This window comes from Agelaius phoeniceus, chromosome 20, assembly GCF_051311805.1.
Source record: "Agelaius phoeniceus isolate bAgePho1 chromosome 20, bAgePho1.hap1, whole genome shotgun sequence".
Lineage (NCBI taxonomy): Eukaryota > Metazoa > Chordata > Aves > Passeriformes > Icteridae > Agelaius > Agelaius phoeniceus.
The window spans coordinates 7,735,511-7,761,330 of record NC_135284.1 but is presented as its reverse complement, the minus strand read 5'-3'; the positions used below and the strand labels follow the sequence as shown (position 1 = coordinate 7,761,330).

The 25,820-nt window shown below is 49.0% G+C and overlaps 2 protein-coding genes across 4 annotated transcripts in view; one reads left to right on the top strand and one right to left on the bottom strand.

Moving 5' to 3' along the window:
• Positions 1-6,504, top strand: part of MYBBP1A (MYB binding protein 1a) — a 54,463-nt gene extending 47,959 nt beyond the window's left edge. Inside the window, exons 25-27 of the mRNA XM_054647002.2 lie at positions 3,326-3,427; positions 4,505-4,629; positions 5,885-6,504. Coding sequence (XP_054502977.2) covers positions 3,326-3,427; positions 4,505-4,629; positions 5,885-6,383 — 726 coding nt within the window. The 3' untranslated portion in view covers positions 6,384-6,504. The remainder of the gene's footprint in view (positions 1-3,325; positions 3,428-4,504; positions 4,630-5,884) is intronic.
• A 4,591-nt stretch (positions 6,505-11,095) lies between these two features.
• Positions 11,096-25,820, bottom strand: part of LOC129129294 (sphingosine-1-phosphate transporter SPNS2-like) — a 135,780-nt gene continuing 121,055 nt past the window's right edge. For all 3 annotated transcript variants that reach the window (XR_013184832.1, XR_013184833.1, XM_054647094.2), the window contains 2 exons: positions 15,995-16,041; positions 11,096-14,023 (listed from right to left, as the gene is read on the bottom strand). Coding sequence is in view for 1 of the 3 variants with exons in the window: in XM_054647094.2 (XP_054503069.1) it covers positions 15,999-16,041 (43 nt within the window). In the remaining 2 variants the exon portion in view is untranslated. The remainder of the gene's footprint in view (positions 14,024-15,994; positions 16,042-25,820) is intronic.

Here is a 25,820-nt window from a genome sequence, read left to right as displayed (position 1 = left end):
CTGTTACATAATAGCTTTTGCTTTGATTTTATGGTTGGATGGTGAACATTCCCCAAATAAAATCAGGCTAGGCCTGTAAAATGATTGACCTCTGCAATTGGGGTGGCAGAGCTGATTTCATCTTCAGGGACCTGAGTGAGGGAGCAGAACAATGCATGCAGACACTGCTTGGTGTCCTATGTAGGAAGTTTTATAATTACTTGAGATTAAATTATGTAAATTCTTGGGAAAGCTGCTTTTGACTTCTGGACCCAGTTCCCACTGAAGGGGCTTTGGGTTTCATTCCCTGGGATCCATTTCCTCAGGCTTGCCAGCACTCCCAGCCCAGAGTCAGCTTCTTTTACATAACCAGAGTGAGCATGTTTGTGTTGGTGTCTCATGCTAACACAAATAACACAAATCCCATGGAAGCAAACAGTGCAGATAACACAAATCCCATGGAAGCAAATGCTCCATTCTGTGCACTCCCTGCTGCTGGAGGAGGAGAATGAAGCAATGCCTAATCAGAGATAGCATCTCATGGAATGCTGATGGGAAGTGCTCTGAGTGCTGAGATGAAGATAATGAGACTCTGGGCTGAGCAGGAATTGGGCTCAAGTCTTCAGGGAGGCTTGACTGTCTCTGCCTGCCACATACAGAGCTGCTGCTGGTTCTGTGTTATAGCAGCAAATTTGTTTTACACCCTTTGTAGCAGAAGGGAAAGGGAGGAGGCAAATGTTGAGAAAAAGTAAAACTTTATGTGAATCCAGCTTCCTTAAAGCCTTTCCTTCTTCTGGGCTAGAGAAAATTGTTCAGTCTGTAGGGATGAATTACCTGCTGCTACACCCTCCTTGTTCCTTCCTGGTCTTGCAGAGCTGTTTTCAAGTGATCCATTTCAGCAGGGAGCTCTTTGTTTGCAGAGCATCTCAATTGTACCAGTTTGCTTCTGGCTATTTATACTGGTGGAAGTGTGGTTGTGTTCCAGATCCATGCAAAACATTGCTTTAAATAAAGATGTTTAGTCACTAGACCAGTGATGTTTTCCATCTCCAGCTGGGCCAGCCACTCTTTTCTTTCCACAGGTCTGCATGAACTTTGGGGTACCCCCCAACAGATGCATGTCCCAGTTTCCCCAGCACCTGGGGAAAAAAAACAAAACCTTGAAAATTTGTGTACTGCTGAAAATCAGCTCCTCAGATGCTGTTTCAGAGCTACAGAACTTTTCTGTTGACTTCAGTTGGATTTATTTCAAACCCTTCAAAGCATCAGGGCAGCAAGAACAGGCAGAGCCAAACCAGCATGATTTAAATGCACTTGTCCACATCACTCATGTACAGTGAGGAGAGAATGCAATTTATTTTTAACACCTTTTTAATTCTAAAGTGTTTGTATATTGAAAGGATGAAATGACAGTTGACTTCACTTTGGCTCCATCTCACAGCACTGCCCTGATTCTTCCTGTCCCAAGGAGCTGACAATCCATGCTGATTTTCTCACTGGGAACTAGTGCACAACTTAGCAAAATAAGGATCTCAACTCAATAGTCTCTCTGAAATGTGATCTAAGCACAAGGAAGACCATTGGCAATATTTTGTTCTTCAAATTACAAAGAAAAATGTTTGAAGAAGATGTTTATGTATATCAGTCTTTTTTGTTCATTATTATTTTATTATTAGTGGTAAGCTTAATAAACTGAATGTGCCTGACCCATGGGGTTTTACATCCTACATGTAAAGATTTCTTTTTTTCCAATCACACCCCCTATATTTGTCTCTGTTTTTACCTGGGTGACTTCAGAGCTGTGGCATTGTGTGACCTTGCAGGCTAATGACAGCTCTGGAATAGAGTTGCAGTGCATCTGCCTATATCAGGAGGGAGTAATTAGCAAGTTATTGATAGTCAGATGAAGTTGCAGCTTGAATTCCAGCCAGCAGAATGGCTTTCTAATACAGGGTTGAGTGGACCATCCTGAACAGGACATAACTGTATCTTTATTATTTAAAAAAGGTTCTCCCAGGATGGGGAGCCTGTACAGATATAATAATTCTACTTGAAGGCTGCTGGTTTTGCAGACATGTTACCTTGTCTCCCCACTTTCTGTGCTGAAAGTGTTCCCTACATTCTTGCTGGCCATCGTTATTTTGTCTGTTGTGAGTGTCATTCCTGACAGAATTTGTTTTGGGGAATAAATTTCCTACACATCTCAGTGTCTGCAAGGATTTTTTATTTTATTTGTCAACTTCATGCTGATGTAGATGGAGAAGAGTTTGCTGAGTCCTTAAATTGTTCCCATCAGGTTGGAATACAGGATCTGTGAGAGAGCCATGACACACAAGGCTGGGTACAGGCTTGAGGCAGGCACTTCTCAGCCTGGGGAACTGAGGATGCTGAGCATGGCATGGGCTTGGCTGTGTTGAAATGTCCAAATTCCAAGGAAGGGAGAGCTTGGCCACAAGTGCAGCCTTCTCTGGAGGAACAGGCTGTGATGGACAGGCCACTGTCTGCAGCACACTTGTCCCTGCAAATCCTGTTTGATATTAGTGTGATCTGTGTGGGCTTTGCTGTGCTGTGTGCCACACAGAAATGGAGTGGGGAGCAAAAGGACCATGTCCATGTAAGCAGGGGTGAAGGACCAGCTGCAGGCAGAGGATCAGTGCCCCTGAGCCACTGGGCTGCCTCTTTATGGCTATTTTCTGCCCTTTCTGTAAATAACTGGCTTTTATTTGACTGTCTTTGACATGCTTTTCCTCTAAGCCAGGAGGAAAAGCAGGGTTCCAGTGTCTCAGAAACCCTGCAGCACACAGAGAGAGCACAGGGGGGATTTTCCCCTCAGTTACTTCAGGGAACCTTAGACTGACAAGCCCTGTTGCAGGCTGGCACCTGGGATTTCCTGGGCATAAGTCTCCTTGGATTTTTGCAGTAATGCTTTATGTGTAAATGCCAGCTCCTGAAGCTGAGAAGCTTTGGTCCATCAGGTGTGTCTGTTGTCTGGCAGCTCCTTGGCCTTTCTAGGGTGGGCTCAGGGATTATTGTACCTCTTCTCCTCCAGGACAGCATCTCCACTTGTGCTTTGGTGTAGAAGCTGTGGACAGCAGCAAGCTTGTGCTTCTGTAATATGTTTGCTCTTACTTTGTCCAGCTGTTTCTTAATTAAACTGGGTATCAGAAGCTTTCACCAAGTGTCTTCCTGAACTTTTCCAGAGTCTGGTGGGGTTTGTGTTCCAGAATTGCTTTGCTTACAGGTGAATCCTGCCATTCATTACTTGTTTTCTGCTTTCTCCTGTGAAGTGTGATTTGTTTCCCCATCTCATGTCTGTTTCTTCTCAATCTTCTAATTTAATTTGCAGTGTTTGAAAACACTTGGAAAACCCATCATGAAGGCTGAGAAAGAGAAAGTTGCCAAGAGCTTGGAGCTGTTGAACTTTCTCCTTAAAACCGTGAAAGGGCAGGTGAGTGTGTGACCCAGTATGTGACAAATGGCTGTTTTCTGAGGGTTTTCTAAATGCCACACTTGGATTTTGCCATGTGATTGCTACATCCCACCCCCCTTCCTACCAAAAGTACCTCTAGAGGGAATGCCTGGTTGGATCTGAGGGCAGAGCAGCTCTCCTGTCTGAAGGAGTGATCCACAGTCTTCATGAGCTGATCTCCAGAGGAGAATCTGTGCAGTGTTCAGCAAACACTTGTGGCATCTGCTTTGTTAGCAGCAGAAATACAGCCTGAGGTACAGTGAGGGTGGGTTTTATCCCAGCTGATTTCTCTTTCCTCTCCACTGAACTCCAGAGATCATGATTCCCAAAACCAGACTTAAGAGCTTTAAGAGCAGAGGTGAAGCTTTGTTCTGGGGCTTTGTTTCCCCTAATAAAAAAATATTTTTTGAGCATGCATGGATTTTCTATAGGTGACAAAATACATCCTTAATGTGGTCTTACTTACTGGAGGAAAACACCACAAGCAGCAGAATTGCTGAAGCCCAGTTTCCTACTGATAAGCCCAGAGCTCAGACCACAGCCTGTTAATTGTGAAGACCTAATAGGAAAATGGGTGGAGAAGAGAGATTATTTCCAAGGCTCTTGTAGGAGCTGAACAGCCTTTGAGACAGCCCTTTCTGCCTGGTTTGACTGAGGTTATGCAGTGGGTTACAGAAGAGGGTGCCAGATCTTTAGAAACCAGACTGAGCATGCTGCTGCTTTTCTCCTGGATGGGTACAGAGTCAGTCCTGTGTCTTCTTTTCCCTGCTCCCAGCCATGCACAGGAAAGGAGAGCAGACTGAAGGACCCTCCAGTTCTTTTTATGCCACTGCAGTTCTCTCAGACTCCTGCCTCTCATGCTGGAAACTCAGGTGTTCAGGCAAACCTGATGGTGTGGTGTGACTCACCAGACTGGAGCGGTGCAAACAGGCTCCAGGAGGAGCCAGGCAGGATTGGCAATTCCTGCCAAAGCCTTCCCTAGGAATGGCCTGTGCCCTGCTGCTGTGAGTGCCCCTCCCCAGTCACTCTGCAGACTGCCTCTCCTTGCTCTTGCAGAAGCTGAGTGTGGAGCTGGCAGAGGTGGAGAAGGTGCTGCTGCCCCTGCAGCAGCTGGAGGACATTGGGAGCTCTCCTCGGCTGGACTCTCTCTACTGGAACGTCATGCGCTGGCTCGATCACATGTGCGTGGCCTTGCTCCCTGGGGCCTGTCTGTCTGTCTGTCCTGCTGCTCTGCAGGGAGCTGGGGAGGGAAAGGAGCTCAAGGCAGCACCTTCAGGGTGGAGTTTAATGGAGCTCCTTGGTTGGTGGGGCTGAGACCCTCATTAATGCTCGTTTGGAATAATAGCAGCTCATTGTTCTGTGTGCTTACATCTTGGGATTTGTCCTTGATGGAAGGGGCTGTACCAGGTGACTGACATGTGTGATGGGAACAGTGGAACAGGTGACTGACATGTCTGATGGGAACAGTGTACCAGGGACTGACATGTGTGATGGGAACAGTGTAACATGTGACTGACATGTCTGATGGGAACAGTGTAACAGGGACTGACATGTCTGATGGGAACAGTGTAACAGGGACTGACGTGTGATGGGAACAGTGTACCAGGGACTGACATGTGTGATGGGAACAGTGTACCAGGGACTGACATGTGTGATGGGAACAGTGCAACAGGGACTGACATGTCTGATGGGAACAGTGTAACAGGGACTGACATGTCTGATGGGAACAGTGTACCAGGGACTGACATGTCTGATGGGAACAGTGTAACATGTGACTGACATGTCTGATGGGAACAGTGTAACAGGTGACTGACATGTCTGATGGGAACAGTGTCACAGGGACTGACATGTGTGATGGGAACAGTGTAACAGGGACTGACATGTCTGATGGGAACAGTGTAACAGGGACTGACATGTCTGATGGGAAGGGCTGTGACAGGTGACTGACATGTCTGATGGGAACAGTGTAACAGGGATTGACATATCTGATGGAAGGGGTGTGACAGGGACTGACATATCTGATGGAAGGGGTGTGACAGGGACTGACATATCTGATGGGAAGGGGTGTAACAGGTGACTGCCATGTGTGATGGAAGGGGTGTAACAGGGACTGACACACCTGGTGGGAAGGGGTGTAACAGGTGACTGCCATGTGTGATGGAAGGGGTGTAACAGGGACTGACATACCTGGTGGGAAGGGGCTCTGACAGGTGACAGGTGACATGTCTGCTGTCCTGTGCTCCCAGAAGACAGCAAAGCCAGGGCCACAGGCAGGCTTTACCCCCCTCCATGGGTGATACTCATCCTCACAGCCTTGATCCTCACCCTGTGCTTCCTGCACCTTTCTGGCGCTGCTGCCTGTTTGTGGACTGCCTGTCACATGGCTCACACTGTTCCCTGGCTGTGAATTGTTGGTTTTTGGCATTCTCTCTGCAGGAAGCCCAAGAAGGAGAAGACAAGCACCAAGCCCAGGCAGGGAGCGGAGCCGCTGAAGCGGAAGAAGAAAGGATTCCTGCCAGAGACCAAGAAACGCAAGAATCGCAAGAAAGGCGTCCAGGAGAACGGGGTGGAAGCAGGGGAGGATGGAGAGCCAGCCCCAGAGGAGCAGCCCCTGCAAACACAAACCCCCAAGAACAAGAAAGGCCTCGTGCCTGGTGGCAGCAAAAAGCACCCAAGCAAGGGGGTCAGGGAGAACGGGGTGGCAAAGGCGGGAGGTGGGGACCTCCCCACTGCTGATGGAGGAGATGCTGTGGCTGACAAGAAGAAAAAAAGGAAGAGGAAAAACAGAAAAAGAAAAGGTGCTGCAGGTGATGAAGCTGAGCAGGTTTCAGCTGCAAAGAAAACCAAGGGGAGTGTTGTCCAGGAGACCCAGAAGAAGCAAGACAAAGCCAAGAAGAAAAGAAAAGTGAAACAAGCTCCAGTGGTGCAGGAGTAAACTCCATGGACTCAGCCAGGTCTGGCATGGCTAGTATGGCTCAGTAGACTGCTGAAATATCTTCAATATCTATAGTTTTTATACTCTCCATGACTTTTAAATAAACCTTCCATCATGCTGAGCTCTAAAGCTGTGGGTCAGGCTTGTGTGAAGGGTTCAGCCTAGAGCACAGAGAGCTTCAGGAGGTTACATACCCTCAGGCTATGGGCACTCTCTCTTCTCTGGCAGTGACAGAGAATTCTGTCTCCATGACTTCCCGAGGCAGAAGCAAGAGTCTGGTTTGGATTCCTTGGGGAGTTGGGGTGGGTGTGCTGGCACTGCTGAGTTGGTGGTCAAGCCCTGTGGGAGATTCAGAACTCCTAAAGGCTCATCCCTGTCCTGCCCAGGCCCAGCAGTGCTCTCAGCTTTTCCAGTGTGGGACATGCAGCCTCTGAAATGGTTGGGGTTGAATGGGTTTGCACAGGCAAACTCTGGGGTCAGCTGTTCCCAGTTTGACCACCCTGGTATTGTCCATAACCACCATGGTCTGGTTTTTCTTGCCTTTTTGCTGCTGGGTGCTGGAGGGGTCATGGCCCCTGTGGTAGTGCAGGGAATCAATAAATCAGTGAAACAATTGAAGTGGTTGATTGATTGGCCACTGTGCCAGGCCTGCAGCAGGCTGGAAGTGACTGCCTGGAATTGCATCTGCTTATCTATCTCCGGGCTCCTGAATGCTGGGATGCCACCCTCCCTTTGGAGAGTGCCAGGAGCAACTTCTGCCATCCCAGGGTACCTGGTCCTTGTTGAGAGCTGAGGCTCAAAGTGTTTGAAATGCTGCTCGTGCTGCAGTTGCCACCAAAGCCTCCCTGCTCCTCCCCACCTGCCCAGCACCCTGCTCCTGGATCCAGAACGTGGGTGTTGGTGTCTGGCCTGACTCCTCTCCAGCATCTGAGGGAGCAGTGCTGTGTTAATGCTTGGACCTGATAATCTTGAAGGTCTTTTCCAGCCTGAGTGATTTCTGTGATTCTCTGAAGGCCTCACTGCTCTCCTCCCTGCTGCAGGGGAGTCTGGTTCTGGCTCCTGGCAGAAGCTTTGCTGGGAGCAGGGCTGTGCCTGTTGTGCCTTCAGCTCTCATCCTGCAGGTGGGTCTGTACCACCAGGCAGAGATAAGGGGTCTGGAAATGTCATATTGCTTTTGGAGGGGCTGAGAGAAGAGCTGCAAAGGGCTGGGTTTGCCTGGGGCTGTTTATGTGCCTTTGCAATGATTCTCTGCTGAGATGGCACAGAACTCCTGGGAGTCAGCAGCACAGACATCCCACTGCAGACCCACAGCTTCCCCTGTCCCAGCATTGATCCCCCAGGCTGAGCTGCACATCCAAGGTCTGTGCTGGCTCCTGTGAGCAGCAGGTGAGGCTGGAGTTTCTGTGCCCAGGTTCAGCAGGGAATCCTTCCTGTGCCTCCCCCACAGCTGCTCCCTCTGCACTGGGGCAGTCAGGGCTCAGGGCACTGCCTGTGGTGCTGCCTTGTGCAGGCTGGATGAGGAGGGCTTGGCAAGCTCTGAGCTCTCCAGGTCAAGATTGGCACAGATTGGGCAGGAGGTGAAGGGCAGCTCTTCTTGTGCCCACCCTGGGTGACTTGGGTACCAGACAGGTGGAGATTTGGGCTGCAGGTGTCCCCAGGACATTGCAGGAGGTGGCTGATTCCTGCTCTCCATGGTGCCCCCACGCTTGTCTGAGCAATTCAGGGCTGCACTCACCCTGCTGGACCTTTTCTCCCAACCCCTTTACTCATCTGGAGGTGGCTGTAGGCTGGAATTGCTGCTGTTGCAGCCTAAAGAGCTGCAAATCTCTATTCCCAGGCAGAAAGCGTTGGCAATTACTGCCAATCCTGTCTCCAGGAAAAAGGGCACCTCTGCTCCCAATGGGCCTGGGATTGACCCTGGGGATGCTGCCCTGCCTCTGCCATTTACTGCTGAGAGCTGCTTCATTGCCTCGTTAAAACCTCAATCCCAGCTAAGCCCCTCCAGCTGTCCCCAGTGATGACTTTTCATGTATTATGCAAATGCAGCACACAGGAGGCCAGCAGGTCACGGCTGCCCCTGGTTTAATGATCCAGGGGGGTTCCAAAGGGGACAAGGGGCTTCAGATCTGAAATGTCTCACTAATGATTTCTTTCTTTGTGCTTGTTATGTAGGACATGCTGGGATTTTGTGCCTCTGCTGTGTGGAACCAGAGGAGGAACAGCAGGCAGGTGTGCTGGGTGTGGGAGGCAAGAGGGAGCAGGAGGAGAGGGCTCTGTCCAAGGAATCCTCACCTGCCTGCAGAGAGCAGCTCTGGCACCCAGAGCCACCACACTGAGGCCACAGGGCCTGGCTGAGCTCTCTGGGATTCCTGCCAGGGCCCCTGCAGTGAGGAGCTCGTGTGGATCAGTTTGTCACTGTCACTGTCACCGTGGGAAGGGCAGAGCACGAGGCCAGAGCGGTGCCAGCTGCTGTTCCTGACACAGGGATGGACACTGGGCAGTGCCAGCTGTCAGCCTGGCTGGCCTCTCCTTTCTGTGTTCATGGGTGTGCTCAGCCTCCAGGACTGGCAGAGTGGGCAAGGGGAAAAGGGACAGGAGAGCTGCAGGGCACAGTGCAAGTCATGGTGCCCTCTTCTGCCAGTGAAATTCCCTGATTCTGGGCTGGCTTTGATGCACTGCTTATAGAATGCAGTCACTAATCCAACAAGTCAAATTGTGCTTCACCAGCTCTTATTTGGGCTTTTTAATAATCACAAAGGTTTTGTTTTACTTGATTTCAGGTCCCGTCTGTGGCTTGACCATTAGGCCTTAGATGGCTGAGCATGCTCTGATTTAATGAAGCCTTTTCTTCTCAGCTGTCCTGGGCTCAGAGCTCTGTGGCTCTTCTGGGTGCAGGAGAACAGTGCCAGGCCCTGGGCACTGAGCTCAGGGGAGGGTGCAGTGCTGGAGAATGGCCAAAGCCATGGGATAAATCCAGGGAGTCCTGTGAGGGTGGGCAGGCCCTGGCACAGGTGCCCAGAGCAGCTGGGGCTGCCCCATCCCTGCAAGTGTCCAAGGCCAGGCTGGGCAGGGCTTGGAGCAGCCTGGGACAGGGAAAGGTGTCCCTGTCCATGGTAGGGGGATGGAATTAACTGGTCTTTATGGTCCTTCCAGCCCATTCCAAGATTCTATGATTTCTGATGTAATATCCAGAGAGATTTTGCCAGGGACTCTGGGCAATGGGTGCAGTGTTGGAGTTGCTCAGGAGAGGTTGCCATGCAATCAGCACCTCTCTGTACAGAGTGATAATTGTACATGCACCAGTGACACCAGGGCCCTGCAGCACACAGAGCACACAGACAGCTCAGGAGAGGGTCAGGGCAGCCCATGGGGCTGCTCTTTGTCACAGCATGGGTGGCCCTGTGAGAGCTCTAGAGGCACTGAGGGGTTTGGGAGGGTTTGTGAAGCAGGGATGGGGAGGGAGCAAACAGGTGGGGGCACACACATAACACACACACACATAACACACACCTAAATAACACACATAAATAACACACACACACACACATAACACACACACACACATAACACACACACACACACATGTAACACACACATAACACCCACACAGACATAACACATAACACACACATAACACACATAACACACACGTAACACACACACACATGTAACACACACATAACACACACACACATAACACACACACACAACACACACACACATAACACACACCTAAATAACACACATAAATAACACACACACACACATAACACACACTCATAACACACATAACACACACATAACACACACACACAACACACACACAGACACACATGTAACACACACACGCACACACACACACACACATAACACACACACACCCAGGGGTATGGCCCTGATCCAAACCCAGTGTGCACAGCACACTCTTCCTAGCAGTAGTTGATGGATGGAAGCTAAAGCTGCTGAGCTTCAAAGCTTGTCTGTCTATCTGCTGGAACATCAGAATTTGGAAAATGATTCTTAATCAGGTAATTTACAAGAATGATGAAGCTGAAAGCCCCGAGAGGCACTGACAAAAGGCCATCAGGGATGGGTGTTTGAAGTGACAGAGCCTTTGCTTTTGTGGTTTCCTGGTGTGCACAGTGCCCTGTGCTGGAGGAGGCTCTGAAGGAAGGCCCTGCTGTGGGGGGTCTCTCCCAGCTGGTCAGGGGAGCCTCAGGCCCCTTTGTCTGAGTGTCCCAGCAGCCAAGGCTGAGCTGCAGGGCTCTGATGCAGCAGGACCAGCCCCTTCTCTCCTTTATCCTGTGAGTTTGGTGGCCATGGCTGCTGTGGGATCACTGGAGAGGGGCAGCCTTGATGCCCACTGTGGAACCACTGGGAATCATTTCCTGCCTTCCTGAGCACCCAGCCCATGAGCACTGAGCCATTCCCATCAGCCAAGCTCCTCTGCTGTGCTGTGAGGGCCTGAATGGGGCTGGAGCAGCCCCACCTCGGGCAGGCCCACACTGACTCCTTCTCCCAGCTCTGGGGAATGGGAGGCTGAAATCCACCACCTTCCCTGCTCCTGCTGTTACTTCTCCACAATCTCTAGCCAGGCTGGTGTCCAGGGAAGTTCTTGGCAGCCCTGTGGCTGCTGGAGCTTGGAGCATCCTCAGCCCAGGGACCACAGGAGTGCACAGCCAAGAGGTGACACAAGAAAAGGAGCCAGGGGGTACATTTTAAATACTTTTATTTCTTAATTTACATAAAGGTATATATTTGGCTTATCTTTTTTTTTTATACTCTGAGATTCACAATCAATTGCTCTTAAAAAATAAAATAGTAATTTGCTTCTGAAAGAAATCAGAAAACTATTTTATACTCCTCCCTTGTATAACAAGAAAATGTGCTAATACTCCCATACATCACGCAGTAAAAGTGATTGTAAGTGCTGGTTTGCCAGACAATAAAGCCAATGGAGAAGAGAAGAAGCATTTGGGGTGGAGCTTGGGAGAGCTCTGCTTCCCAGAGCACAGCCAGACATTTCTGGGGTTCAGTCACCCTGACCTAAGGGGAGAGGCTCTTGGGGCCACCCAGACCTGCTCCAGGCAGGAGCCCCTTGGGGTGGCACTTGCTGCCTTCTGGGTCATTCTCTTGCTTCTTTGGGCAGGTGCCATTGCCTCAGTGTCCCACACTGTACAAACCACCTGACTGCCAGTGCAGGATCAGCTGGGGGGAGTTCATGCTTTAAAAAAATCCCCTTTATAGAGTGGAGTAGAAGGAAACCCTCGTGATTAACTGAGGGGCAGCTGGAGCCTCCCTGGTGCCTCTGGACACTTGCACAGACCCCACTGAATGCAGCAAGGATCTGAAGAAGCCTGAGCCTCCCTCTCTTAGCCTGGAACAAGTGGGAGCAGGGATTCAGGGACCCCTTGGTGAAGGTAGGACTCATTTCTCACTCCTTTGTTTGCTCCCTTCCCTCTGTCCTTGTTTAAACAGAATCCAGAGCATTTCCTTCAGGTGCACAAAGGATAAAACCAGCACTGAGCTCTGGCAGGGACTGGAGCCTGTCACAAACAAGGATTGCCAGTGACACTACAGAACACTTCAGTTCCCTTTTCATTGCTGACTCCTGAGAATTAAGTTTAAGGAGAATTCCTAATCTCTGACCCTTAGCAGAAATGTTCCATTTTGTTGACAATAAATGCTACAACAGAGAGCCTATCAGAAAAGCAATTTAGAAAATGTGGTTAATCTTCTTTGGTCTCTGAGATGAAATGACTGATTGTTGGGTTGCTTTTTGTTTCCTTTTAAACAGCTTACAAAGGAATTTCTTAATGGGAATCAGAAATTCATGTGCCTTTAAAGCCAAGTGTTTGGCTCCCAGACTACAGCTGCTGTGTTTCCCCTCTGAGTGTAAATAGTGGCACGAGGTAGGAAGTGAAGCACTGCTGGGATTTGCTTTGCTTTGTTATTTCTAGCACCTGCTTGCTCAGGCACTAGAGGAACACTCCTGGCTCTGGTTCTTTAGCCAACTCTTAGAGCTATTGTTAAGGAATTTCAGGTGACAGAACCCTTGCAGAGGAGTCCTGTGAGCTCTGGGGAGGAGGGAAGGCTCAGGGGATTACAGGAATCCCCAGCCTGGGCAGGGATTTGCCATGGGGTGAGCACCTGGCACTAGAACCATCTGTGCTGCAGGGCTGTGCTGTAGGTCCCAGCACATCCTGGCAGGGGATGGGAGATAAACCCAGATTTACCAACAGTACCCTGCTGTGCCTGAGAAATCTTATGGCACAGCCAGGACAGCAGCTCCAGCCTTGACTCACATCTAGTTCTGCTCTGACATTTCCTGAGCTGATTTGTTCCTCCTAGGAGCCCAAGTGCCCTTCATGGGGCAGCCTGGCCCTCTTCAGGACCTGTGCTCCCCTTCCTTCCTCCCCCATGCAGCTGACACAGCACAGCTTTGGCCTGTGGAGGTCCAGCAAACAAGACTCCAGTGGAATGGCACCATGGCAGCCTCTGCATTCGAGTCTCACCCAGTTCAGGCACTGGCCTTGTCTGACAGCTCTCAAGGCACCTTTGTAAAGGTACAAGAACACCCCAGTGCCAGCTCAGGCTGGGTGTGCAGGAGCCCAAGCACTGCTCTGAAGGCAGTGCCAGCCACCTGCTCTGGGCTCTTGCAGGGAGAATTAGCATTGACAGTCTGATATGGTATCATGTAAACAAAGCACGAGGTCACAGCAGTATTGCACTCCCAGGCCCAAGGTGCAGCCATTCAGCCAGGTGGATTTTGGTATTTTAAAAGCCTGTGAACCTCCTAGGAAGGCTGAATTTAGCATATGGAAAACTCTTAGAGCCTGTAGGGATTTCTGTCCAACGTTCTTCTGGGCCTTTCTGTGACAACCACCAGCATACCCAGTGCAGTGAACTCTCTCCTCTGTCCCATTGCTCAGCCTCAGTGACAGGTGGGGCAGCCACTGGAAGTTTTCCTGTGGTGCCCTTGCAGGCCCTGGCACCAGAGCACTGAGAGGAGGAGAGCTATGGACGTTATTCATGTCTGCTGTGGTTGCACAGGCAGCTCCAGATTTCAAATGTTTAAATAAAAAATTTATCTAAGTATATATATATATATATATATATATCTCATCTAATGTCTCCAGCAGAGATAAAGCATCTTATAACATATTTAAATAAAAAATAATAATCTGAATCAAGCCTTCAGTGTCAAAGAAAAGGTGATGTACAGAACAGGTCCTCAACTAGTGCAGTCTGTGGGAGTGGGAGTGCTGGCAGAGCAGCAGCATTCCATAGGACACCAGCTGCCCTACAAACAATGTGGACTTCATTGCCTACAACTAACACCATGTACACAATCTACAGTTGCTCACTTGGGCAGCTTTTTCTGGCTCAGTGGACAGTTGGTTTCCATGCTCAGGGGACCCTCTGAATGTCCTCCCGTTCCAGAAGTTGCCACGTTCCCACTGCCCTGCTCATCTCCTGGTGCCTGACCCTGCAGGCTGGGGAGAGGGATGGATCTGGTGTGGAGGCCCCCTCTGTGATGTGGAGCTGAAGGATCCACTGATACCCAGCACAGGAGGGCTTCCAGCTTGAGACTGGTGTGGTGGGAGCAGGAGTCCACGTGTCCTGGCCTTCACTGGCAGCTGCAAACAGGGAACAGAAGGTGTTACTAGGGAGCTCCAGGGATGGATGGCTGCTGGGCTGGTGGGGCCAGCTAAGAGACTGCCCTGGTTTGAAAAGGAAGTGAGTTTTGTTGGAGGCTGTGGTCAAACCAATGGGTGCTCAGAACTGAATATTGGTACCTGGTGTGGCCACTGAGGACATGGATACACCCCTGAGAACACAGGGGGTTAAAAGCAGAGAACGCCCAGGGGAACTCCCTCTTGGTTCTGGTCCATGAAAGAGTTCAGACCTCTTTCATATTGGAAGTTAATAAAGTTCTTTCCTTTATTCCTAAGCTGGAGCCTGCTTTGCTCAATTTCTGGTCACATCTCACAGCAGACATTAGGGAGAATGTATTTTCATGGGTGCACTGGCATTGCACTCTGTCACACCATGACAGAGACCCCTGTGTCTGTGCAAGCAGGGGGCTGGCAAAGCCTGCCCATGGGGATGTGCTGAAGCCATCTGGAATGGGAACAGAGGCACTGTGACCCTGGCCCAGCCTGCTCCAGGAGGTCCCTGAGGGCAGCTGTGCAGGCACACCTGCTCCTGCTGTGGGCTGAGGCAGCACAGGACAGGCTCCACTCTTGCAGACTGCTTTTGACCCCCTCAGTTTACTAAAGAGGGGCTGCCTTGTGCCTTAAATGGACATTTTAGAAACAGCTGTCCCCAGCAGAGCCCAGCTCAGTGTGCTGCTGGCACGGCAGGGCAGGCCCTGCTGGTGGCCATGCTGCCTTCAGGGACGTGTCAGCACCTCTGCTCACTGCTGAGGCACCACTGGGTGGCCTCTCTAGCAGCCAACTGCTGTCCTAGACAATGGGGCAAGGATAACCAGTCCTCTCAGTGCAGGATTTCCTGTGAGAGGGCTTATGCAGGAAATTGCCCCTGACCTTAAAAATTAGTGGCTGCTGCATTACAGAAAAATTCCTCTATGATGGTGCCCTGGTTTCTTTCAAGCTGTATAAAACTGGACCAAAAAAGAGAGAAGTGTAGTGAAAAACCTTGGTGTGCCCAGGACACAGGTAGTGTGGTTTATAAGTCACTGGTTTATAAAGCAAGTTTCAGCAACAGCACCAAGGATTTCTTCCCAGATTTCTTTATGGCATTTTTAAAAAAAACCCTCCAACTTTATCTAAAAGCTACTGCTAAATAATACTGTGTGAATGCACATCCAGCCCAGAGCCTGCAAACTCCAGGCAGCCCCATGCCCAAATCCACTCCCCTCTGTGGAAATAACACATCTGCTGTGCTAGAGATTGCATGAAATCTTTTCCCTCAAAAGGCCATTCTGAAGTGTCTTATTGAGTTCTGATTTTCTGATTAGTCTTTCAATGCATTTAATTTATGGGAAAGAAATCTCCTCTTCAAAAAACTTGCTTTAATTAATTTTGGCTGCAGTAAAATGCTGGGAAGTGTTTATCCCTTGAGGCAGCTCCAAGCAGCAGCGCTGTGGCTGTGGGGGAGTGATAAGGGCAGCATGAACACAAGGACAGGGTGGGCAGCAGGAAGGGGACAGGCCCTGCTCCCTCTGGCTCAGAGGTGTCACCCTGGGTCCAGGGTTGCAGAGGGGACAGGGTCAGGTGCTGCCAGGAAACACTTTCTGCAGAAAATCTGGACTGTGTTTGACCCCGAGGAGGGCAGCAGGAGGTTTTGTGGACACCAAAAGGTTTTCAGTTCTGGCCTGGGACAGTCACATGGGTCAAGGGACATGGGTAACGTGGGATTTTCTGCTCAAAGAAGGAACACCAGGTTCTGGAAGCAACTTGATACCACAAAGGACACTTGAGTTGACCCCTGGTCTTGATTTGCTCTGCTTTGGGCTGAGGGTGGCAAAGGTGCAAACCAGAGCAGGCTAAGGAAACTTCTCTGCAATTGATAAGGAAAGAGATGGGCTGACAGGGGTTTGGAGCAGAGCTGTAGCTTGGAACCTGCAGCTGGTTTGGGTCACTCACCGTCTCAGACTTTCACAGAGGCTGGTGGCATCACAAGCTGATTCACCCTGGTGGAGAGAAAATAAAAGTGTTGTGTGAGAGCTGCAATTAGCAAAGAAATGGGTTCCTAATAACATACCAGCCTGGCAAATCCAGGGTTTGGTTGCTTAACAGTGTCCAAAGAAGTGGGACGTTAAAAATTGTCCTGCACAATGGTATGAAGCTGCAACCTTGTCACACAGGGGTGCCTGACAGCAGTGCTGACAATGGCTGGAACATGCCAAATAACACTGCTGGCACCAACTGACAAGGATTTGGGAAGGGCCCAGAGGCATCCAGGTAGCTACGATTTCCCTAAGCCAGTACAAGATTGTGCAGTGGCTGTTGGTGTCCTTCAGCCTGACAGCACAAATGTAAATCACTGATAAAAATTAAGGAAAAGTGAGTTGTCTTTCAGTTTGCAGCTCCTGAAGTCCTGCTGCTGTTCCAGGCAGCTGCTCCCCGGTGATGGGCAGCGTGTGGCAGGGACTGCTGTGCCACCAGGCAGGAGCTGTCCTGCAGGACAGCAAGGAATTGCTCCTGTCTGCTCTGAGGGACCAGGGACAGCAGCAATGGTCCTGCCAAGGCCATCCCTTGCCCCTGCTGCTTGTCCTTGCAGAACATGCCCTGGAAAATCCGACCTTCCTCAGCAGCAGCTCCTCTCCCATCCCCTCCCACACTGTTCTTGTTACTGCCTTTGACAGTGACACACACAGCAGGGCCTGGGTGCATCCTCACACTCCAAGACCTTTGGATCTCTGTGGGAACACCTGGATTCTTACAACACTGGGAGCCCAAATAATTACCATCCTCATCTAATTAGCACCCTCAGAAGCCGTGTGGAGTCTCCTTGCCTGCCAGTGACCATACAGCTTAGGGGGACCCTGGGACTCCCCAGGGACCCTCAGATGAACCCCACCACCCCAGCAGTGGTTTGTAAATCTGCTCTCACAGGCAGCTTCTCCCTGCAATAGTGAAACCTTCAGACAGTGCACAGGGAGCATCACAGAGCTGCCACTGCCCGAGGCCCTGCCAGGTGACAAATTCTCAGCAAACACCACACTCCTTTGGACACATTAAAACTTAGCTGTGGGTCTTCACCACACTGTGTCCCTGACCCAGAACGCTGTTTGTCGCTGAAATGGGTTCAAATGTTCCAGGATAAAAATTAGGCAGGACTCAGGGGACACCTTCCAAGAAACCTCTGCATCAGGAACTGGTCCAGTTCAGCCCACAGCTCTTAAGTTCACACCAACCCCACAGCTCTCCAAGGTGCACAGGAGCCTCTGTGCTTTTTCTGCCTTTCCAGGCTATAGACTGAAATATTTCTAATGGAAGAGCTGACCCAAATTTCTTCGTGCAAGTCCCATTCTTGGTAACCCCAGTGCACTGGAAATCACATTGTATTGAACATTGGTATTGTGCAGAATACACCAGAGAAAACTACCTGGGAGTGCTACAGTCAACTTCAATAGTAGGAAGCAAGCTATGGAATGTCACAAAACTATCAGAGAACACTGAAACTCCAGAGGTTTGAGTGAGCCATAATGCTTGAAAGTCCTGTCCCTTGACACATCATTCCACATTCTTAGAGGACACAGAATCTATGAAAATAAAGTCAGTTTTGCCATGACTTTATCATGGACCTGCATTGCTGACACAACTGGAAATAGACACAACTTTGCTGCTTGAATAACAGTCCAGCCTCCCATGGGATAAAATGTACCACCCTTTTATTTTAACACATTTCTCTCAAGTTCTGATTTATCTCTGTTTCACAGATGGGAACAGAGGCCTGGAGGGGCAAATCCTGAAATGTTTTTTGAAGATTTGATGGGAAATTAGACTGCACGTGACTTGTGAACCTGCTGGGGAGAGAAATGACTTTCAGGGATCACACAGGAAGCTGGTGGACAGGAGAGAGCACTGAAACAGTTCCCAAATTTGGGACAGTGCCTCCTCAGTCCCTCTGAAGCCCCGAGCTGCAGACAGTGGTCACTGCCACAACCAGTGACAGTGGGGCTCAGTTTATGGGTCAGGTGGGATTTTGTTTACTTTTCTTAAATCAAATCTACAAATAATACATTTTAAACTCTCTTAGGTGGCAAAATGTAGTACATGGGCTTAAAATAACAAGGCTCAAGAGCATCTAAATCCCTCATTAAGTACCACTTGCCTTTCTAATAATGATAATCCCACACTGAATGGATCACTGAGCATGGGCTCCCAAATTGTTCTGTTTGTTCTGCAGTGTTTTTTTAAGATTGTGAATGTTTTCATTCCTTGAAGAGAATAGGGTGGGAACCAGTCTGTTATTTCTGGAGGAGGAGGAAACTCACCCAAACTGCCTTTCAAGAACAGAAACTTTTTGGGTTTTTTTTTAGGAACTCCTCTAGCAGTTAAAAATGTGGCTGATTCTCTCTAACTCCATCACTTCCTCTCCTGTCAAACCTAAATATTTCTCCTAGATCCTATCAAGTCATTTCCATGTACTGTGACAGCATCTATAATTCTGAAGTATTTATAAGACTGTCTGTTTAATATTAAACTACATGCTCTAGAGCTGTTAAATATTTATGCTATGTAAAATGGATCTAATTTCACTGCACCTCGGCCGCTTAGAGACCTGCAAGAGGACAAGACAGCCAATTTAAGATAACAGATGACTGGCCAGGATCTTTTACAGGTGAGCCATGCTCTATTTCAGGAACTGGGCAGGATTATTCTCCAGATGCTCTGTGCCTTCCAGCCTTGCTGGTCCCCAGGCCAGCAGCTAATGGAGATTACAGGTTGTAGTGCAGCCAGCCCTGCTGGGCACTCCCAGGGCTTTGAAAGGATTCCTGCTGCCTACATCCAGAGCAAGAACCTTCTGCTCCACCCTGGGCAGCAAGGGGAGAGCCAGATGGCCCTGCTCAGCTGGCTGCTGCAGCTGTGAGGAGCACTGGGATGTGTGTGCTCCTGCTGAGCTCCAGGCATGTGGCACCCCTGTCCCTGAGCTCCAGCCAGGAGCAGGGGGCCAGGAAGGAGGACACACCTCAGAGTGCTGTGCCCAAGGCTCCAGGAGAGGCTTTTGGGAATGCTGCCAGCCTGGCTCATGTCAAGTTTCATGCCTAAGTTAAACTCCACCTGTGTTTCAGTATCCTGCAGCTTTCCCAAAGCCCAGTTTTCTTGATATCTACACAAGCCAGACTCTGGCTTTTGTAACTGAGAAGCACATTAGGAAATGTTGTCCTGGGTTTTACAGCCTGCTGTACTTAACATCACTTAATTTTTACAACCAACAATAAAATGTTTCAGTAGGGTCCTTCTAGACTGAAAATAAATCAGTTTTTGAGTTATTGAGCAGGAGTTTTTTAGTATTGAGTTGTTGAGCTGGACCTCATTCAGCAGACAGAAGTACAGGGGCTACAGGGGCAGCTGGACCACTGAACTTAGCAGCAATTCCTGCTTGTTGTGATTAAGTGATTAAGGATCCTTGTCCTTAATTTCAGTGGAGAGAATTGTGTGTTTCTACTGCAATGTGCCATCAAGTGCCTGTTTGAAGCTTTGGGAAGGGACACAGGGGGACCAGTCACTAATGGCAGCCCCCAGTAGATTCCTCCTGTCTGAACTTCCTCAGATGCTGGGAGGTCAAAAACATCTCCAGAAGGCTTTGTAAACACACTGAAACCTGAAATTTTAGATGATGAAAACTTCATGGCCAGACATCCCTGAAAGGTAAGGAGAATTTATGGCCTTAATCTATGAAAAACAAATCTATTTTCAAATACAGCCAGTTAAAGAGCTTTGCATCAGAGCAACATCACCCTCCAGCTGTGCCTCAGGGATGATGAGCAGCCCAGCCAGATGCAGCAGGCTGAAATTCCAGCTACTGAACCAGCAGCATTCAGAGCTGATGTTGCTGCCTGAGACTGGAGAAGGAAAACAGAGGCTAAGGATGGTCACTTGTAGCTCCACACCTGCTCTAAGAGTGAATTTCATCACCTGATCCATGAGCACAGAAGGGACTTGCACTGCTGCTGCTGTTATCACTAATTCCTGCAGGTAACTGCTGGAAGAGTTATGGAGTAGGAGAGCTGGAGCAGCCCCTGGAACAAAGCAAAGCCACAGCTGCTCTTTCACTATTTTGCTCACTGCAGAAGCCAAAACAAACCAGAGATCTCTCAGCTGGACTCTGCCACACCCTGAGTGCAAACACTGGTGTCAGCCCTGCACCACGTTTGCACCAAACACTTCAGGAGGAGCAAACCCAGCAGGGTGGACACTCCAGTTCCAGTGTGCACCTCCTCTGCCCTTCATTAGAGAGTTTTGGTAACAGTGCAGCAGGTAGCTGGGTTAGCCAGTGCTGCCCTGCAGCAGCTAAGCTCAGTTCCCATTTTCACCTGCAGCTGGAAGGAGATGGCTTTGGTTCCCTGCTCCACAGCAGCTCTCCTGGGATGCTGAACAAGCTGCCACAGCCTCCAATCCTCCCCAAAAAAGCTGCAGAACATTAACCCTCACTCTGACCTGTTGCCTTCAGCAAGAACAGCAGAATCAAGGATTGCTCCCAGAGAGCAGCTCCTGCTCTGACTGACCTCAAGCTGTTCTGGTGGTGAAGTCAGGAATTCTGGGACAGGATGTGATTGACAACATGAATTCCTGCAGAACTTCAGACTCCAAGCAGGCTGCAGCTGGAAACAGTGACTGAAAGGGATGAGAGCAACAGTGATCCATCAGCCTAGAGCTCCCAGTGAGTGGCACAAGGACAGGATGGCACAGTTAAAAATAGTCCAAGCACTGAGCTTCCTGATGCATCTGACAGGTTATCCAGCCTGCAGGAACGGGCTGTTGATGGAGCTGAGGTCAGTTTGCTGGAGGAAAAGGATGCTAAGAGAACTCTAACAAAATTCAGCCAACAGTCTGGCACAGCAGGAGTTTGCTTTGGAGCAGGGGCAGTGCTCACTGTGGCTGCTGCTTGTCTGTGCTCTCATCATTGCCAAGCAGGGGCTCTGTGCTCTCCACCCCAGGCTCACACAGGAGCTGGCTGTGCCCAGCCCTCCTGCACAGCTGCCCTTGCCTCTGCCCTGTCACTGCCCTCTGTCACTGCTGTCACTGCAGGGTCACAGCTCTCTGCTGGGGACAGGGGCTCCTCCAGCTGCACTGAAGAAATGAATTGGCTCAAATCCCCTTTTCTTCCTGCATGTCAGTGGGTTTAGTAAACAAAATATGATAATCATGTACAGCAAATATGTTTCCCCCTCTATTTGGTTCAGCCCCTTAAAGCTGCACAGACTGTCAGTATTTTCCATCTGTTCATTTAATCCAGGTGCAGATTTGTCTCCAGAGGCAGAAACATGGGTCAGCTTCCCTTTTTCCTCTTTCACACATCTTTACTGAGGAGAAAACTGGCATAAAGGAAAAATCAATAACCTTTCCTGCTATTTTCCCAGGCAGCAGAACAGATGTGAAGATGAGCAGTTTACAGCATCAATCAGGGCCCCAAAGGACCGGGATGGAAACGAGCTCCAGAACTCACCAATCTTTGGGGGTTCTCTGCCACAGACCCCTGAAGTCTGTGAAGATGTGGCTCTTGAAACTTTGTGCCTGTCTCTGTAAGGATGATTCTGCCAGATATTGATGGGCTCAGTACTGAGGTGGAGGGTTTTAGTGCCACAGAAGATGTGTGTAACAACATACAATTATGTCCTCTGAAATAATGGAGAAAAGAGGCAGTGAAGTGCCTCACTTTTGATTGAATGATTGGATGGCAAGGGGGAGAAAACATGACATAAAAAGCAGATAAGAACGAATTAAATCTTAAAATAGAAAATCCTGTAGAACATCCTGATGGCACTTGATTAAAAACATACTTCTTATCCTCCAAAAGAACTGCCTCATGCTACAGCTCTTTTCACCAGCCTCTGAGCTCCCAGGTGTGGGAAATAACAGAACCATGGAAGGGGCTGGGTTGGAAGGGACCTTGAAGATCACCTCATTCCCACCCTTGCCATGGGCAGGGACACATGCCAGTAGATCAGGAGGCTCCAAGCCCTGTCCAACCTGGCCTGGAGGCCTCAAGGAAACATCCATCCATTCCATTCCACTGTTACAGTCCTGGCAATCCCCTGGCTTGCAGTGGTCTGGCAGAAACTTTGGGAATGACCAAGCCAGAGCACTTAGGACACACCTTACTGCATCACTGGAGATAATACTGCAACTGCTTGTCCCTGTTTCTCTAAAAGATGTCACTCAGCCTGTGCTGGGTTTGGCTGGAGGAGATTTGATTGAATTTTCCTCCCAGTGTCTGGAGTGGGGCTGTGTTTTGGATTTGTGCTGAACATGGGTGATAATATAGAGATGTTTTTGTTATTCCTGAACAGGGCTTGCATGGAGCCAAGGCCTTTTCTGCTCCTTGTCCTGCCATGCTGGTGAGGAATTGGGTGTCCATGGCAGGAGACCCAAACTGATATTCCACACCCTGTGACACTGTGCTCAGGATACAAAGTGGGGGAGGAAGGAGGAAGGGAGCATGTTTGGAGGGAAGGTGTTTGTCCTTCATGTAATTTGTGTCTAAAGGGACCCTGCTCTCCTGGGGGATGGCTCAACACCCACCTGCCATGGGAAGTGGGGAGTGAATTCCTTGGTTTGTTTTGCTTTGTTTGGGGTGCAGCTTTTGCTTTCCCTATTAAACTGTACTCAACCCACAGGTTTTCCAGCTCTTACCCTTCCAATTCTCCCAATGCTCTGGGGTGGCTGTGAGGGGTTAAAGCCTGACCCAGGTCAAGGACCCAGCCACAATTAAGTTGCTCTAACACACCCACAGGCACAGGATCTGCCTTGCAGACTGCTGCACAAGGAGAGGTCATTGCTGCTCAGAAAAGCCAATACCTTTGCAAAATGCTCTGACATCAGGAAACAGCATGGCTGAATTTTTCATGATTTCTTCCATTTCCTTGTGTCAGAGATTGTTTCTTGCTTGGAAGGCTGCTGCTTTCTGCTCAGTGCTCCAGTCACCTGCGTGGGATCTGATCAGATTTTGTCTCTGTGCCAGGGCAGCCTTAGCAAAGGATCTGTCTCAGTGAGAATTTAAAACCTCCTCCTACATGGCAAAGTCCCTGTATGCCAAGAATTCTCCTTTGCTATGCCAGTACCAATTGACATGCTGGTTCATTGGTAGCATATGATTTCAGTGCCCCTTGCACCCTGTGGGGAGGTGCCTTCAATCCTGATTTACATTCTAGGGACAACCTCTGCCTTCCTGGGGCTCACAGCACAGTCAGTAGCCAAGACAGCAGGAGAACTCCCACGTAGTTCTTGATCTGGAGCTCTTGGAACAGTGAGCTTTGGCTTCCCTACAGCATAAGGCTCATGGAGAAGTTCCATTCTTGCTGTGGGAGAGCACTGAGTAGCTGGGAATAGTGCAGGAATGTTGTTTTCCTTTCTCTGGCCCAGGGGATGGACCTGGGAAGGTCAGTTTGGTTTGGAGAACCCAGAGCTCTGCCCACAGCCCCCTCCACAGATCAGGGGTTCCCAGAGCTGTGCCAGCAGCAGCCTCCCCCATCCTTCTGCAAAGCTCCTGCTGCCAACACTGAGCTCTGACAGAGCATTTCCAACACCCTGCCAGGACCACAGCTGAGCTCAAACTGCCTGTGAGAACCCACCCTGACCTTTGCCACCCCCTGCATGACCTGCAGGAAATCCACAGGGTGGCTGAAGTGGCACAACAAATCAGCAATTGCTCTGCATGAGAATATTTTCCACCTGCATAGCACCAGCAGTTCCCAGCTGCAGCAGCATTTAAAATTCAAGCTCCAAGCTGTTACATTCTTGGTTTTGCTAGCTGCTTATGGAGTTACAAACATGGCCAGTAAGCAGGTGAGAAACCAACAGCTCTACAAGGAGCTTTTCCAGCCAATAGTAGAACCACTTACATTTTCACCACCTCTCCCTTTGTATTCTTACCACAGATTCCATATAAACCATCTAATAGTCTAATCTTGTTCATCTGCAGTCTGTGAGTTTTTATCATGCCACTGTCAGATACTCAAAACTCACCCCTTGCCTCTCTCCTCCCATCACCACAGACCCTCTGCATTTAATCCAGGCTTTTTGCTGTTAATTCATGTGGCTTCAAAGGCCAACAATGTCTTATTTGGGCTAAAAAAAACATTGTGAGTTTCTACCACTGTAGAAATGTTTAATTATTGTTCTTTTGTAAAGTCAAAACAAATGAAGCAATAATATTCTTCCCCATAAGCAGCTGAGTGTCAACAGTGAGCAAACTGTTCTCAAAAATCCCTTTTTGGGAGTTGTTAAAATCCACTTGCAGCTTCTGAAATCCTCAAATCCAAACCCTGCCTCAATGCAGCACTGACACATCTCTCTAAAATAAGTGTCCAGCATCCCATAAAACCCTCTGTGATACAGCTCCAGCAATTTCAGAGAAGGAATGTTCTCTTTGGCAATGCAAACTACCAGAATGGGGCACACTCAGCACCAGTCAGCTGCCACCTCAACACCTGGGAAATGGTTAATGGCAGCAGCATCAGGTCACCTGGTGGGTCCTTTCTGCCTCCAGCTGCTGCCACAGAAAAATGAGAGAAAGGGAGGTTTGACAGCTCTGTGAGTCCTTCCCCTGTCCCACATAATAGAATCTGCAAAGCAAAAATAAGGTCAGACACTTTCAAATTGCTGCAATAGGAGAACTGGGAGATAATTTTGTATCCAGTTCTGCAAAAGGCTAAAAATAAGCCTGATAGGAGGCAGAAGAAAGAGCCTGAAAATGGATTATTCTCATTTTTCCTGTAATGCAATTTGAAGATGTGCCATGTTTAAGACAGCAGAAGTGTCTGGACTAGGGATGGTTCTTTTTGTGGATTTTGCTATCTCCTCTGTAGAGGATTTTTTTTCTAGTGTTTGTACATACCACTTTTAAAATTAAATGTCCACCAGCACTTCTACTCACCAAGAGCTTCCACATCAGATCACAGGTGTTAAGAGTAATTTTTTTTTCTTATTAAATGTTTAATTTTCATTTTAGAAGAAAAGAAATACCTTGAGTTGTTTAAATAACCTAATTCTTATTATGCAAACAAAGGGGTGAAGGATTCAGGCTTGCAGGCTCTCATGTGCTGAGTGGTCACTGGTTAAAGACTTGAATTCTTTTGTTCTCAATATCTGCATCAGTGCAGCTTCAGCTTCAGTTTTGTTCTCAATATCTGCATCAGTTTATTCCTGCTCTGGCTGCACCAGGGATCCCCTCTGCAGTTGCATCCTGCTGCCTGATGTGCATTGCTGTGTCCTTGGCAGAAACATCAGCCTCTACCATGCACAGAGGGACTGAGCCAGTATAAAACTTGGACACCCATCCTAAGCATCTTTTCATACCTCTGGAAAAAAACAGAAAATCTAATGTTTCCAGGTGTAAAACCAGGGATTAAGTTTAAAAAAATGAACCAAACAAAGAAGAAGTTAAAAGAACAAAATCCTTTGAGGAGCAGAGTATCCCACACCTGCACAGGGTGATTTTTCAGTGAGAATTTAAAATCTCCTCCTGCATGGCAAAGTCCCTGTATGCCAAGAATTCTCCTTGAATCCAGATGAATTTGGTTTTCCCTCAGCAGCAGCTGGGAGTGGCCATGGCTGGGGACAGGGCTGCAGGATCACTGCACTCACTGCCCAGGAGAGGACCCTGCTACACACTGATTATGGTGATTTATATCCCTGGGACCCAAAAGCTGTCACAGCTCGGGAAAGGGACTTTTTTGAATCCCTTTTTCTAATTAAAACATAGCACATTTTTCCTAATTATTGATGGAGTTTCTATCAA